This window comes from Syngnathus acus, chromosome 4 (genome assembly GCF_901709675.1).
Source record: "Syngnathus acus chromosome 4, fSynAcu1.2, whole genome shotgun sequence".
NCBI classification, from domain to species: domain Eukaryota; kingdom Metazoa; phylum Chordata; class Actinopteri; order Syngnathiformes; family Syngnathidae; genus Syngnathus; species Syngnathus acus.
Window position 1 is genome coordinate 9,734,098 of NC_051090.1, and position 16,917 is coordinate 9,751,014.

The following is a 16,917-nucleotide window of genomic DNA, read 5'->3' on the forward strand; positions in this document are numbered from 1 at the left end:
ACACAGAAACCAAGGCATCGATTGTGTCAGAAGTGCTCTTCCCACGTTTTGCTGGGTGAAGAAGTTGTATTGTCATTCTTGACCTACATGGGCCATTTGAACCAAAGCGCGTCACACGTTTTTTTTTTCTGAACACATCTCGGAACTGCTTTAATTATAGGACAAAAACATTGAGTTGCTTAATGGTTTGTAAACAAAGTAACCCATCGATAAATGTGCTCTTACCACATATCAAGCGGCGAACGCCTCGGCTGAAAGCAAACTGCTCTGAGCAGGTGCAGTAATTAGTGAACCATGTGCAAAAAAAAAGCTGATTTTGTGGAAAAATATGTACTGTGGCCTGTTTTCACGTCTTTTTTATGTACTTGTTTACATGACAAAAACAAATGCGACGTGTAACGTCAACGGAACATGTCCGAGATGTGACATAGTGTTGGCTCGTGAGTGAACGATGAGGTCAAAAGAACGAATCTTTTCAGTGAACGAGAGTGACTAAATCACTTCCTAAAGTGATTCGTTCTTTTTTCAGTTCATATGACTTCAACCAGTAGGTGTCGGCAATGCCCATTGAAGCTGGTGCCACCTCGCCGTAAAACAAAACGAAGAAGAAAATGACGTTACTTCCCGTTCACGAACGGGTCGTGAATTGCATTTCCCGTTCACCAACAAACGAATCTGTGAGTGAACGAATCAGTGAGTGAGTGATTGGCATTTCCAGTTCATCGTGAGAACGGATCAGTGAGGGAACGAATCCGGACTTTCCCGTTCGCGAACGAGTCAATGGGTCAACTGCCTTCCTTCCCGTGCATCAACGGATCAATCCGTGAACGTGTTGCGTCTCCCTCCTGGCGTGAACTATGTAAACCAGAATGTAGATTTACGATTTGCCAAGGAAAGAAAGAACCCACTCACTTAAACGCCACTTCTTTTATGCGCGTTTTCTCCAAGCTAACGGCTAACTTTATTGCATGGAGGGATGGGCCGTTATGCAACAACGGGGAGATTATGCTTCTCTTTCTTGATTTTATAATACTTATATGCGATTAACCCTTTATTGATTCATTCTTTTTTTTTTTACCTCGTGTAGCGTCCATGAAGTGTACCTCCACATATTGTCATATAAAGCAGTTAACCAAATGTCAGATTTTTATGTTTTAATTGGCGAATATAAAAACAAGGAATAAAACACCAGACAAGTTTTAACATAAATGTTTATTAAAAATATTAAAAGTAAATTTCAATCCAGCAATCCAATGTGAAATTGCAGTAGATATATTGGATAACAATATTTAGGCGTATATATGCATACACGTTATTTAAAAACTACTACACGTGTTATAAAATCAAGATTACCTAAAGAGAAGCATAATCTCCCCGTTGTTGCATAACGGCGCATCCCTCCATGCAATAAAGTTAGCCGTTAGCGCATAAAAGAAGTGGCGTTTCAGTGAGTGGGCTCTTTCTTTCCTTGGCAAATCGTAAATTTACATTCTGGTTTACATAGTTCACGCCAGGAGGGAGATGCAACACGTTCACTGACTGATCCGTTGATGCACGGGAAGGAAGGCAGTTGACCCATTGACTCGTTCGCGAACGCGAAAGTCCGGATTCGTTCCCTCACTGATCCGTTCTCACGATGAACTGGAAATGCCAATCACTCACTCACTGATTCGTTCACTCACTGATTCGTTCGTTCGTGAACGGGAAGTGACGTCATTTTCTTCTTCGTTTTGTTTTACGGCGAGGTGGCACCAGCTTCAATGGGCATTACCATCGCGGATTTCACTTATCGCGGGTAGTTTTTGGAACCAATTATCCGCGATAAACGAGGGATTACTGTATATGCTTCATTTTTCACGTGGGATTCAAGTAAATCAAATGTTAAGAAAATACCAATATGTGACATCTGATTTTTTTTTCCATGCATTGTGAACAGGACGTTTTTGATTGATACACTTACCAAGTACTCTTACGGTCAGTCAGTGAAGGAGTTTCATTCAAAATCCAGCTGCTCTGAACTGTAGGTCTCTATCCAGGGGCCATTTAAAATAAAGCATGCCACACATCTACACACATCATTTCACAGGTATATGTTCAAATAAGTCTCCTTGAACTGAGTCCAAAGAAACGTATGTAAGTTTGAAGTTCTATTCACAGGAATTCCCATCAAAAACCAGCTACTCTGAACAGGGCTGTTTAAAAAGGGTGCTCTAATTTTGACCCCCGAGCCATTTTGATCAGACATTTCACAAAACACTTAGGAACAGTGTCGATCTTGGGTAAAATTCTAACATAAGCATCCACTAACCGAGCGCAAAGAAAGCAAGCCATCGTTTGGCGTGCCGAAGGTGCTCTTAGCGCGTGTCAAGCGGCAGCACACTTCACATGGAGGTCTCGTCCTGCGCGAGCGCCAGATAAGCGTCTGGCCCATTAGCGGGGGTGCTCCCCCTTCAGACCCATTAGGTCCTGCGAGGACTTCAAACAGCAATTTGTTGTGCAAATAGGACGTTCAATTTGCGGCTGCCAAGCGAGAGTGCCGAAGAAAGGGAGCGCGAGAGAGCGGGAGAAAGACACGTCCCTCTCGCTCTAATTGAATTTTCAAAGGGACATTTTCCTCCATTTGTGTCGACCGGGTCGTGTGATGAATGGCCGAGAGCACAAAGAGGCCATGCGTGTTTATCCGTCTTCACCGCCATTGCTAAGATGGAGCCGGAAAAATGGCCGCCGTGCACGGACCACCTCTGCACATCGAATCGTAGAAAACACACTTTAACGTTAGCTACCTGGTTCCACTCATGGCCCGAGTCAACACGTGAGCGCTGGAATTTTGGTCCAAGCAAAATGGACAGATGCTGATTTTGGGCTGGGATTGGTCAAACTTGGACCGAGGAGTTTGGCTGCAGGTTTGTGTTGGTGAACAAAGTCATCTCAAAATACACTGAAACCGTCCATATTTTTTATTAATTAAATACACCATAGTGGAGCAAATGTCTCAGAAAATATCACAAATAAATTCATCTCTTGTCAGGCATTTAAATGTTGGGAGAATCTACACCACTGAATGACTGACAGGGAGCATAAAGTTCTTGGTTTTTTTTTAGGTGCGAGAGGGAAGAGAGTGGTGGGACAACAACATTAACATGCATGCTGTACATACAAATACACCAAATGTGTGTGTGTGTGTGTGTGTGTGTGTGGCCATATTTTGACACACCAACTAAGTGGGTGAAAAAAAAAAAAGAAATCACAATCCTGCAACAACATCAACATCAAAATGATATCATGTTGCTTCAATAGAAAACACGACGCCGTTGGAATTTAGGAAAAAGGTCCCACTCTCTTCCTGGAGAGTCTTTTTGTTTAGTTGTCCCGCCTCTTTAAGTGCAAGTATCCCGTCCAGGTTCGGTGAGAGTCCAGAAAACAGGTCCACAAAATGTCTGTGGGGAAAATGAGTGAGGGGGGGGCTAAAATGAAGGCACACGTCCCTGCTTTCCCGCGTGGCGTCCGTTTAACACACCTGAAGAAAGGAGGAGAGGCGTCAGTCCAGTCTTTTTCCTTTACGATCATACTTGTATGTGATTCAAGCAGCGTGGGCAATCTCCAGCAGCACGCTTCACTTTGACATCAATAATGCAAGCACATTTCACTACAATGGATGCGGAGCGAATCAATAAGCAACGAGGCCCCGCTGTTTACCACGACTTAAACACACGTCCACAATTAAGCTCCGGAGCGCTTTCGATCCGCTGGTCCCTGAAAAGGCCGGCGCGTCGGCCAGGATTTAGAGGCGCGCAAGCGCAACCGCCGCCGCTCCAAAGCACTCAAGGTGAACCCGCAATGCAATTTCTCTTTCTGGCCGACGTGATTACATCTGCCGCGGGCGTAATGAGGAACCGGCGCGTCCTTCGCGTATGATTAGGCTTCTGTTTGGCTTTCAAACGGCAGAGTACAGATCACGCCACGCCGCCCCCGGGCTATGGATCTTAGCCTAGGTGAGTAGAGGGGGAAATCAAATAAATAATAACGGTAAAAGTCGCTCATTAACGAGTCATTCGGCCGCCACGGTACAGAAATTCGAGATATGACCTTGTGAGGGTTGAGTTATTAAGAGTTTCATGCTTTATAGCGAATCCTCAACATTTTAATCAAACGTTGTGCTGCTGTTCAGTTTTGGGCATGGGTCCTTCAATCTTTTTGGTGTGTCCTCTTACGATAAACATGTCCACCGAGTTTGCTGTTGATTGAAGAAATGGTGTACCCCCCCTCCCCCCCCCTCACCCGTGTTCATGCAAAATGGCAGCTTTAACTCGACAGCCTTCGGCCATCATTGATTCGCAAGGTTACTTGGAAGTGAAAAAGCTGACGGGCGGGTGCGAGGGTCTCACCTTCTGGTCCGGCAGTAGCGGGTTGGTCTGCAGTGAGCTCAGATGGCCGTTGATGAGCGCTGTGGGTCGGTCGTGCTCGCAGAACAGGCTGCCGTTGACGTAGTGGAAGCGGTCGCCCGGGACCAGCCGGTTCCGGCAGGTGGAGCATGTGAAACACTGGCGAGACCAAATTGAAAAAATATATCAAATTAAAACGGGGGTCTAGATGCCTTGGAGCAATAACAAAAAAAAAAAACAGGGCCACCTCTGACTAACGACCTTAAATTGGGGAGCCGCTAATGAGGCTCATGAGGGGTTTGCAGCTAAACGGGTCACCTTCACGCACCAGTTTCGACTTCAACGGCCACACAAACTCTTTGGACTATTAATAGATGACATCATTGGCACAGAAATGTCCAAACCTTTTTGTTAATAGACCTGCTAAAGGGTCCAGCTGTCGAGAACTGAAAACAAGTGTTTGAGACACTAACTTTCTGTCGTTAGCATGCTAACCTTGAGATGGTAGACGTTGCCTTGCGCCCTCATGACCAGCTCGCTGGCGGGGATGGACTGACCGCACGCACTGCAAGCGCCGCTGTTGCCAAACAATCTGAGGGGGGAAAAAAAGAGCTACGGTTAATCTTACTGGGAACTACTCGCAGGAGCGTCCGCAGCGACATATCAGGACTGCCAAATGTGTTCTAAATACAAATAATACATCCAATAAATACAAACTGCCCGTCCGAAAGCTGCCATTTCTCATCAGCGTGATGCTGTACCACAAAAATGTGTTGTTCCTCCGTCCAGGCAGCCATTAGGAGCGTCTCGAGCGCTCCATCACTGCTGCATTTCCATTAGCAAGCTGTAGCTAGTTGGCTTGATATATCATGTGCACGGGTTAACCTTTTCAATCACGGTGTCAACACTTTAGATTTGCTTCTACTCATCTCTTTCGACACCCCCCCTGCCCCCCCCCCCCTCCCGATAATGAAATGCTTGCTGCGGCTTCCTTTCTATCTTCCTTCTGAGTCCACAATTTAGATTACTTCATCTCAGCGAGCAGCAAACTGAATGAAATTTCGATTTGAGCAGAAAGTAATTTACTGGGATCTGGAGCCATTTGTCATCATATCTCAGCGGGTGTTTGCTCTATCACGCCACTTTTCCTAAGCAATCAAATGAGAGCGTGGCATCTGACATGCTTCGACGGGAAGGGCGGGAAAAAAGAAAAAGGGGCTGAGGTGGGAGAAATGGGGGACAGAGGCGATCAGATTAACTTGTTTGGCGTAAACACCACAGAAAAGAGCTTTTTCCCCAATACGGACCCATTGAAGGGCTTTTTACGTGAAAGTAATGAGCTAAATCGAGGTTCTGCAACCCGTCCAAACAGGAGGGAAGAAAGCGGGGTGGCTGCTTGGGGGGAAGGGGGTGGGGTGTCTGCTTTCAATAAGACAGCAGCAAATTTAGTCTGGGAGTGATTTGGAAAGGCTCCATCAAAACTCAATTCCACAAACTAATTAACTGGAGGCTGATGGTGACAACGGTGCCAGCTCGGCGCTTTCACTGGGACAAACGTGACGCAAACGTAGCGGGCCCAGCAGCCTCCCTGCCCTTGCGCGATAAAAAAAAAATAAACATGCTTCCTTTGAGCCACTCAGGTTCAAATTAAAAACAACAATACACTTTAAACAAGAAGATGGGGAATTAAGGAAGATAAATTGGACATCAAAAGGCGTCTTGGCGGCCGCCGCTCGTCCAAACAGGACGCTCTGATTGATATTTGCAGAATAGGAATGAAGCAGATAAAGCAAGGCGTTCTATCCATCTCGATGTGCTACCATTTGCCTTGCTGACCGAAAATGACGTCACAGTGCTCAGGTTTGCTCGTGTGAGGTTCACGAGCAGAGCCTTTCAATGAGCTACGATGGCATTTTCAGACATCATCGTGCTCGAAAGGACTTGGAACATGTTGTTGTTGTTCCTCTCCACTGACAGCAGGCAGGACAAATCTCCATCTTGATGCTATTCTGATGCATCTTGAACCGGGCCCCAAAACTGTTGCACGTCATGTATGTCGTGAGCGGGAAGCGGGCATTAGCATGTCTGGTGCCCAGGCGTCTTGTGTGCACAATTAAGCAGTCATCCATATTTGAAGTCGGGCTCTAATGGCCTCGAGTGCCACTGAACTCCAGCTCCCGGGTGACGTGCCACCGCCGGGATGCCATAATTAACGTGGAGGGAGCCTTTAATTGCGGCGTGGCATCTGTTTGCCCCCCCCCCCGCTCGCCCCAGACCAGACCCCGCCCCCCCCGCACTAAAACATGATCTTGACTGATGTGAGGATTAAATTAAAAGAAGGAAACACGGCAAGCAGTCTGTCAACAGAGTGGCTGTCAGGTGAATGCTGGGCTCATTCAGTGCTGCCTTTGAGTGGGGTAAAATTACACACTCACTCACCCCCTCCCCTCACACGCAGTCCATTAAAAAGGCTTCTGTGCATCAGCGGCCAAAGCACCTTAAAAGCATGAGGCCATATTGAAACTGAAGCGCGGCTTTGCATAATGGCAGAAGGTGCATTAGAGTGTGTTTGGGGGGGGGTATCTGTGTGTGCGAGGGTGGGGGGGGTGCATGTTGCGCACGTGTATCAGGAGGACGGGTGACGTCGGCGGCCAAATTACACGCGGTTAAATCCGAGTAACAGATCGGGCCCCCACCGAGCGAGTGCGAGGCCCTCGGAATTAATTCCGTTATGACAAATCAAGATAAACGCTCCCGCTAAATTGCACGGCCATTTAATTAATTCCCCGAGATCCCGCGCTCGCCCGGCTCTAATAGTTCACGTCGTGCCGCCGCTGTCATGGCGCTCGGGCAGGCTTCAGAGTGATATTAAATAACCAACTATTAGATTTACCTCGCACATTCCATTGGAAAAGTGCCATTTAATTACCTCGGCTTATTCAATTAAGTGGTGAGAGAGGGGAGGGGCGGGTGGTGCTGGGAGGTTCTCTTCCGAATCCTGGAGCAAATTAATTCCCTCAGAGACAGACGACGTCACCATTCCCCAAAAATGTAATTGCGATGGCTGTTGATGGGCTTCGAGGCTCAACACACTTGATTGCAAAACATGTTGCAATGAGCACAGAGGCCGGCCGGCGCTAATGTTAGCGTCCAGCAAGGCTAGCTGGTCTCAGTAAGTGGCCGTGAGAGAAGAGCAATCATTCTCGCGTAAGGGCACTTTCATTCAGTTCCAATGTGGCCACAGTTTGAAGTGGGGAAAACCTGTGCGTGCACCTGAAACTCAACATTACTGTCCCTTTGAAATGAGGGAGAGAGGGGCACCCAAAAAAAAAAAAAAAGCATCAAATGGCCTTGGCAATAATCCGTCCTCACTATCTGCCTTTCTCTGCTGCTCCCTCTCAAAAGCCAATTTGCTTAATTAAATGTTTTGTTTGCCCGCGCGCCTCTCATTCATTTCGGACACGTCAGCGCGCGAGCGGATACAAGCCAGGGAGCAGATCTCATTAGATAAAACCCATCAGGACTAAAAGGAAATGGGGGGGTGGGGGGAGTGGGGGCGGCTATAATTAAAGCATTTAATTGTGTAGACTCACTGTCAGATGCCGGCTTTATCTCCGCGGAGATCGCACACTTCCATCACATGCATTTAGCTTTGTTTCGGCTCGGCTACAAGTGGGAAGGTGCGCGTGTGTGTGTGTGTGCGTGGGGGAGCCACCTCCCGCTTGCCTTCGTGGCGTTAGCGTCCCATTAGCGATAGAGTGTCCCTCGACTCCCTCTTCATGCGATCAAGTTGGCTACAGGGCTTCGCCGCACCCCACGGATGTGAGCAAACAGAAACATGGTGGAGCTTCATTCATACAAGAGAGCTGGTGCTGCTGTTTTGAGCAACAACTGCACACACGTGTCAACACTTTCAACAAGTTGACAGAAATGCTAATTGTTGCTAACCTGATGAAAGATTATCTTCATTAATGTGCTCTGACTCGCATCCGTTGTCTGAGACCGTTTCCTGTGCTGCTGTTTTGGTTAGCGACAGGCTCGGGGTGGCTTCAGCATTCAACTCTTTGCCGTCCTTATCTATGCAGCCGAATTTAATGTTAAGGCTTACGTCCGCACGCGTTGCCCCTGAAGACAAATTTGGTGTGCTGCCGCAAGCCCAAAAGCATTCAAATGCAAGTGCAAACATTATCGCTTGTAATACGTCTTGTCTCCGTGGAAGCAGATGAGTATCAGGACAAAACACTTTGTTGTCTCCCCCACTTGCAAGAATCATATCACTGTGATTTATTTATTGACTCTTTTAGCTCGGAGGGAATAAAGTTAACTTTGGGGAGCTTGCTTCTCACGCCTCACCACAAAGACAACGCAATGTTTAAACAAACTGAAGACGGTTTGACTCAGTCGTGACAGACACTTTTTTGTCAGCCAATGAAAATGCTCGTTTAAAACAGGACGCAACTTTTGCACAAGAGCGACTTTCAGGCAAATTCAAGGCAACGTGATGCAGTGGGTGCTGCTGTTTTGGTTAGCAATTGAACACAAGCACAGACACAACCGCACATCAGAGCCAGAGTACAATGTTCAAGATGCTCCGAATTCATCCGAGACACGTTTCGGCTCGCGACGGAACGCTACGTGCCGGATCTCTCGCTCAGGTTCATTTAGTTGTTTTTTTTTGTTTGTTTGTCTTTTTATACCTGATGTAGTCGTTCCGGCAGAGGATCATGCCGCTCTTGGTGTAGCACGACGTGCCGATCTCGCCCAGCTGCGCCTGGCAGCACGAGCACTTGAGGCAGCGACTATGCCAGTAGCCGTCCATGGCGTACAGGAGGAAGCGGTCGGCGATTTTGCCGCCGCAACCGGCGCAGCGCTTCCAGGGCAGCGAGCCGGCTGACATCGACGGAGGCGGTGGCTGCTGCTGCTGGACGCTTCCTCCGGGGTTCACCATTGTTCCTGCGAGGGAAAGAAAAACATTCAGCACTACTGGTTGACACTTGATTTGATAGAATAAACATAGTGGTGTGATAAAATCACTGTCTAGTGGAACACTAAATGTCATCCATACTAACTGGAAGCATCAACATAGATAACAATCTGGAACGACCCCATTTGAGTCCAAGAAGGACGATTTTGGAGAAGAAAAACAGATTGGCAGTGGACTGATCAGAACACCAACGACTTAACTTCACAGATCTTAAACACAGACGCACACAACATTGTGGGGCAACCACATGTAAGAGTCAGTTGGACAAATAAAGGAACTCTTTTGGAAAAATGAAAAGAGATGTCAAGAAGCGAGACAGATTGAGGTGACACACAACATAAGCGGAAGATCTCTCCAGAACATAAACAAATCACAACATTGTGGAGCGACCATCAGAGTGTGGATAATCTCTATAAATTGCATATCCACAAAAGAAGGATCATCTTCTCACAAGCAACACTTATTCATTAGGTGCTGCTGTTTCGGTTATCAACGGGGCACAAGGATGAACGTGCACAACATTGCAACGGGAACCCATTAAAGACATGCCGAAAGTCACCAGAAACTCTAACGTCTACATTATTTTTGTCATCATCTCGTGCATCACCAGGTTGTGGTGTGGGGATCCACTGTCACTTTCAAGATGACACTTTTTGTGTTTGTTTGTTTCGAAGGGGGGGTTAAAAAAATCCAAAAACACTTTCCTAAAAAGCACATGTCAGAACTTGGCACCCTTCACCAGAAAAGGACTGTTTTGTTTTAACTGCTACGGAAAAGTGAAGCGTTTATTATTGCAAGGGAGGTCTTTGTCATTTCTGACCTTCTCCGACTTGACATCACATTACTCTTCCAAATATGACGTTCCTGCCAAGCGTTCTCACGTCAAGCTGCCATTAAATGTCGTTTAAAAGTGTAAGCGACAAATCTTTTGCTAAAGGCAGGTAGTCTAATTATGGTGGAGGGTGGTAGTGTTGCGGTGGTGGTGGGGGTCCATTCACTAAGCCATTAGCGATGGCTTTTAGGGACAAAAGCAAGCAGACTACCTTTAGAGCTGATTGCATCTGAGGAAGAGGATGAGGGAGGCGACCTGAAAGTGACTCCCCGGGTAAACAACACGCAGCCATCGTCAAGTTTCACACAGCGAAGAAGAGAGGAGAAGGGGAGGGGAGAGGGCGGAGTGGGGCTTTTAACTTTACTCAGGTAATTAATTACACGGCCGGGCAATTCGAGATAAGATCGCTTCGGAGTCAAAGTCATCAGAACAAGTGCGTCGTTATGTTCGGATTGAACGAAAAACAACATGCTAGCAAACATCAGCTAGCATACTTTCAAATACAAAACCTGAACTTCGCCCCCACCCCGATTCAAAAAAAAAAAAAAAAGGCTGTCAAGCACGTTTTGACGTTTTCTAACGTAACAAAATCAAAAGAAAACTCACCTGGTTTAAAGTGTGAAGTTAACAAACTGGAAAATGGTCCCAAACTGTGCACGTAGATTTATTTACACACGCAAAAAAAAAAAAAAAAAAAGATTTAAAAAAAGTTGAGTTTAAGTATTTCCTGCGTTTTACTGCCTCGGAGTTCGGTTGTGGAAGGAACACGCAGAGTCCATGGCGGAAGGAAGATCGGATCTCTGCCACATCGCCGTAAGGTCCTCACACCGAGTGGAGCGTGCCAGGTTGAGAAGCGCTGAGAATGTCGCTGCAGCGGCTGCTGCTGATGCTTCTCTCCAGTCCGAAGCTCCTGCGCCTCACGTTTTTCTGTCTCTGACAAGGAAACCAGCGCCTGTAGAAATGACCTCTGCCTGCGTGACGGAACAAGGCTTCACCCAATCGGGGCCAAGATAGTGGAAATGAGGGGTGGGAACTAGTGACAGTCAGCCAATCAGAGCGAGGGAGAGCGCGAACAGTGGGATGGATGGAGAGAGAGAGAGAGAGAGAGCGAGAGCGAGAGCGAGAGAGCTCCAAAACCTCGCAAATACTCAACTGCATCGGTTAATATTGACCATGCATGCTTGATTAATGTCCATATTAAATTCCCATTTATTATCTTCTGCCTGGGATTACATGGTCCTTCTAACGATTCTCAATGGAGATGTAAAGAATGCAGAGGTAACCTCGCGCCTGACTTTAATTACCTGACATTCCAGAAGGGTGTCGCGTACCAAGTCCTGGCACCCATCAACAAGTATACTTATTATTTACGTGTAGTAGCGCCCTCGTCTGGCACAGAGTGTAATTGTAGCAAGGCGCTCGACTGTCATTTGTGACCTCATTCAAGACCCCTGGGGAGTTGGGTTCAAGCTGGTTTAGGTGTTGCTGTGCCGTGGGATGGGACCCTCAGAAAATTGATCATCTCCTTTCTCTTCTGAGATCTTTGAGTTCCGTGGTACTTTACCCCCCCCAAGCTGCACGACGAAACAGACAAAGGCCCCGCCAAACAATATGGCCTCAGATGTTTGGATGCTCCCCACAGGGCTGATCTCACCCGCGTGAAAAGAAACCGTGGTGCTTCGTAATGAAGACACTTGTCCTGCCGGGTGGGAGGAAGGAAGAAAGAAATAAAGAGAGAAAGAGAATTTATGGTGATGGTGCGCTTCACACTGGAGTTGACATGCTAACTAATGCTAACTTCAACAAAGTGAGATTGAAGCTCACTGATGGAATGCTCAACAGTCACCCAGAAGACTTGAGATAATTCCAGATATTGTTTTCTTTATTCACTCTTTTGTCTGAATGCTAAAGACAGTTTGTTAGCGTAGCATCAAATATAGCTACAGAGTAAAAAAGGCGCTTCAATCCCTCAACCGATCTGAATGAAGTAAAGAGATGATCAATTTTGAGAGAGGGGATGCCCACCCTTCTGCAAACACAGATCTCCCTGACCCCACCGCCTTCACTCTCCTCTTCCTCCCACCCTCGCAGCGACGTGCCGTAATTATTCCGTTAAAAAAAAGAAGGCCACTCAGAGTAATTCCTCTCTGCTCTGTGTTATGAGAAGCTCATTAAAAGCGGCTCGGAACAAACACAAAGCTTTTCCCTGCGAGCCCCCCCTGCTCCTCTTTTCAGACTCATCTCGTAATTTCCCTCTGTTTTAATCATTGAAATCAATTAATCATCGCACAGTGGAAAAAATATTCCGCACCATCTTTCTGCCGTGTTTTTGTTTCGGCTGATGAGATTGTCAAGAGAGCTCCGGAGCAAAGTGGGCTCGCGTCGCCCGCTTGCCAAAGGGGAAATCAGCTCGGCGCAGCGGCGTCTCCTCGGAGCTCCAGGAATAATAAAACAATTAAAGTGGAGGAAAAGATTGTCTTTATACATCTGATGTCTTTCCGATGAGGCCGGGGGCATCTCATAATGAACACATTTTGTCATGGAAAACCCACCTGGCACATTCAAAGTCCCCCGATAACTTTTCTTCCAGGCGTGACTCGCTTTTTGACTCATTTTGTTCAGTCAAGCTTCCCTAAAACCAGGCCAGAACTAGCAGCCAAACCAGTCTCAAAAACACCTCCACTGGTCCTCTTTCAGAAACTAATAATTGAACCAAGGCGGGAACAAGCACCTGAACAAGTTTTTTTTTCTTTCCTCATTGAACTAGTCTTGTTTTTCCTAAAACCAAGCCTGGAACTAGTCTTCTCTCAAACCAACATCTGAACCAAGTCCTCTTACCTTGAACAAACACCTGAACCAGACTAAACTAGTCTTCTTAGCCTAAAACCCACACCTGTTGTCTAGAGACGACTGGTTCTGGTTTGCTTTTAGGGAAGTCTGGTTCTGATATTAGTTTTAGAGAAGACAACAGACTTAGGTTTTGATTTGAGGGAATTCCAGGACTGGTCAAGATCAAAGTTCAAGACTTGAGGTCGCCTCGTGACGCCTTCCAAAGCCGCCATCTCAACGCTAATCAAAGTGTAGCGAACGTCCCCGTAAGTAACGGAAGGCAGCCAGTCGACCCCCCTTTAAGAGCTTTAATCGACGGATAATTAATTCCACACACTATTGCCGACTCCCCGTATGCGCGTAGGTACAAACACACAAACAGCCGCTAACGACGCGGCCTTAATGAAACGTTGTGAATCCTTAACGAGTCCCGAAGCCTGGTGATGAATTTCATAATTATTCAGCCCCCGCACGAGCGGCGCGGGAAAGCCATCAGTCAAGGCAAATGAGTTGGCATCCATTAAGGGTTTGCGATGTCTTGTCGGGACGTTGCCTTTATTAGCTCCTTACAAGCATTGCCATAATTGAGAGCATATTTCATTTGTCTCCCAGTTCACTTTACTAAATGACTGCTCGTTTTTTTCCCCTTTTTTATTTATTTATTTACAACAGGCCGCGAGCTGCTTCCTCAAGCACTGAGCCAAACTCCACCAACTTTAGCCGTCTTGCGAGATAATTAAGGGACGCAAGAACGTTCAGGATATTTTGTCAGGATCATGCGCGTCTTAGCCAAAACAACAAATCTAGCCGATCATTCGATTGAATCATCGACAGGATAATCTGGTCTAAAAACACAACTATGCAGAAGTGACAGACAGTTAGAGTGAAGAAACTTTGTACAATGTGGTTAGCATGGAAAAAGTTGTGGTTAGCATGAAGAAACTCCGTACGACATAGTTAGCTTGAAGGAACTTTGAACGACGTGGTTAGCATGAAGAAACTTGGTATGACAAGATTAGCGTCAAGACACGTATGGTTTGTTTAGCATGAGGAAACTTCGTACGACATAATTAGCATCCAGAAACCTTGTGTTTCGCATGAAGAAGCTTCGTATGATGCGGTTAAGCGAGAAGCTAGCTTTTTCAGTCCCGCTCCGCCTGCATCACCGCCATGTTTTTCTATAATTCCCGACTGCTCGCGGTCCTTATTAGACGTTAATAAATAAGTAATTGAAACTCCAGACAGCCCAACAAAGAAATAAGTAAGAGAGAGTGAGAGAAAATGTCAGCCTTCCTTATCATCATTGAGACTTGATTGCTGTGGGATTAGAATGCAATCAGCATGGCGTCACTATGGCGACCACTGCTTTTAACTCTTTATCATTGCTGCACATCTTAATTTAACTTGGAACACTTGGGATCACTTTAGATGGGAAATTGACCAAAAAAATGAAGAAGGAAGGCAAGGGGAGGGGAAGGGGGGCGAGGGGAGAACAGACATTCTTGTTCTTTGTGTTCTATTTCAATTTAATTTGTCTTTCAGGCTGAGAAAATCAATTTATCAAGACGTGTGTGGGAAAGTGGTGGGGGAAGACTAATCTTGTCAAAATGAATGCTTGACACATTATTTGGACATCTGTGTTAGTCTCCCCCCCACACCCCCACCTCCGCTCGCCCAACCTATTTCAGGAACTTATCTTCTGTTATTTACAGCAAAAGTCGCCAGGTTGTGATTTTCTGTACTGTGGTAAAAACAAGTAAGATTTATTTTCAGGTGGCAAAATATTGTCACAGAATCTACAAATTTATAGTATTGTAGCCTCTTTTATTGAGACAATGACCGTTTACCATCAGCCATAAACATGGCCAAATAGCCCATCAAACTGGTTGCACACTCAAGCAACTGCCACGGAAGGAAGGAGTTGGTTTTGTGTGTAGGTGGAAGTTCTACCGCACACATACTCATTCAAATCCAATCACAAATCGAACAGGAGCTCGGTCACATTTGTGGTTGGCAGTCAGTGGGAGTGGAAAGATAAGACGGGCGGCCATGTCTGACCAGTAGCTTTGGTTCCTGAGCCAAACTAGGACGAAACACAGCATTAAAAATAGTGGAATCAAAGCTGGCATGAGATGGTATCTTGTGGCATGTTTCTGTTTCAACTATTCAGAAGTTTAAGAGGAGGAAAGACGCAAAAATATTGCACATAAAAATGCCAGAAATAACGCTAAATGGACTAGCATGCTAGCTAACTTGTTAATTTGTGTTTTGACAAAATGGCAGAATTTAAACGTGTGCGAATAACACGTCACACGCAAATAGTCACTGTCGGAGCTATTTTTTGGAATTAACGGCAATATCACACTCAAGATTGTGATATATCATCACCACTGCGATTATCTACAAGCAAATTACAATCATGATGGATTTGTTTTCAACTTTGGATGTGCCCTGTGCCGGTTCATTCACATACACAAACAGGAAGACAGCACATTTGTGTTCATCACGTGGAGCGTTGTCATCCGATGTTTCCACCACGTTAGCACTTAGCTCATACAAACAAACCACCTCCAGCCGGGTCCCGAGTCGGCTGTCGTCAGAAATCCATAATCCGCGGCCGCAATTTAATGGCTGTTTTAATGAAAGCGAGCGTTTGGGGAGATAAGAGCGACGGGCCCACTGTACGCCAATGTGCCAAACGGAAATAAGTGCAAGTGGCAAGGTCACTAATCAATAGCCAGTTAATTAATGAGTACTGCGCCACAGTATGGATTTGCAAATGCCGACCTTTTTTTTTTTTCTTTTTTGCTTCAATCGTTGAACGACGTCAGCGTGTGAAAAAAAAACCCACTCCAATGCTGATTCACCTTGAATGTCTCATTTGAGTTAAGGCAGGAAATATTTAACGTCAATGACCAACCTGCCTAAAAGACATCAGGGGAAGGAAAAGTTTGTCCAAGAACAGTGGAAAATGGAAATGAAATTTTGTTGTCATAGCGCACAAAGCAACAAAATAAATTTTCCAGATTCGACCCGCCCAAAGAACAGCAAAATACGAAGACTGCTAGCTGGTGTCTTTGCGACTTGCTAGGCTACCATCCACCATCCAAGACATCTAAAAACTTTGACGATAATATGAGCTACAGTACATTTCTGTAAAAACATCCTCGACGATTTAGCGTCTGATCAAGCTAATATCCAGAACGTATAGTATCGCGGGTTTAAAAAAAAAAGCATTTCAAAAAGTTAGTGCGAGATGACGCAGAATTCATGCAGCTGAAGGAGAAGATTAAAAAAAAAAAAAAAGCAGCAGAAATTAAGTCGTGATTACAATTACAGGACATGACACTTAGCTGATTTGAAACCAAATTTGACAAAGGCCGTCAATGGCGTCAATGGCGCCTTGCTCGCCAGATCCCCAATCAAAAGTTTGCCGGGTATAATTTGACGCAATCACATTTCTCCACAGTCATCCAGCGCAATCAGGTAATCAGAGGGAAGCATTAACAAGACAAATGGAGTTGGAAAAAGTGGGTGCGCTCTGTTTGCTGGAACTTCCAACTGAGAAGCCCCCCCACCCCCCGATCCCGGACCCCCCGCCCCTCCGCCTGATTACCCCTATCACCCTCATACGGCGCCGCCCCACCGCCGCCATGTTGGCTGCTGATTGACTTGTGCGTAAAAAGTCGGCAGGTAAATTATTACTCTTTGGGGCCATTGGTGTCAAGTGATTAGTTGGCGCTGTTTCTGACAAAACCTCGTCGGCTCGTTACGAGCGGTTCGCCACCTCTACCTTGACGTCTGATTGACTCGCTTGCTTCCGGACAACACGGCGAAGTTTATTTTACATCGAATGGCCAAGTGGCGCCTTTTAACTACTTGGAATATCA

General features: G+C 46.1%; 1 protein-coding gene across 1 annotated transcript; it reads right to left on the reverse strand.

Moving 5' to 3' along the window:
* Nucleotides 1–2,941: 2,941 nt before the first annotated feature.
* On the reverse strand, nucleotides 2,942–11,154 carry lmo4b (LIM domain only 4b). Its single transcript, XM_037250123.1, has 5 exons — nucleotides 10,805–11,154; nucleotides 9,080–9,335; nucleotides 4,878–4,974; nucleotides 4,386–4,541; nucleotides 2,942–3,517 (listed from the first exon to the last, which is right to left on the reverse strand). The coding sequence occupies exons 2-5, from the start codon at nucleotides 9,328–9,330 to the stop codon at nucleotides 3,509–3,511; spliced, it is 513 nt and encodes a 170-aa protein (XP_037106018.1). The 5' UTR covers nucleotides 9,331–9,335; nucleotides 10,805–11,154; the 3' UTR covers nucleotides 2,942–3,508.
* Nucleotides 11,155–16,917: the final 5,763 nt, after the last annotated feature.

What these genes read in the sequence shown, in the direction of transcription:
- lmo4b (XM_037250123.1), bottom strand. Translation starts at nt 9,330, where the DNA reads ATGGTGAACCCCGGAGGAAGCGTCCAGCAGCAGCAGCCACCGCCTCCG. An exon ending in TGCCGGAACGACTACATCAG is followed by an intron (nt 4,975 to 9,079) that starts GTATAAAAAGAC and finishes TTCCCCCCTCAG; the next exon opens with ATTGTTTGGCAACAGCGGCG. An exon ending in GCAACGTCTACCATCTCAAG is followed by an intron (nt 4,542 to 4,877) that starts GTTAGCATGCTA and finishes TGGTCTCGCCAG; the next exon opens with TGTTTCACATGCTCCACCTG.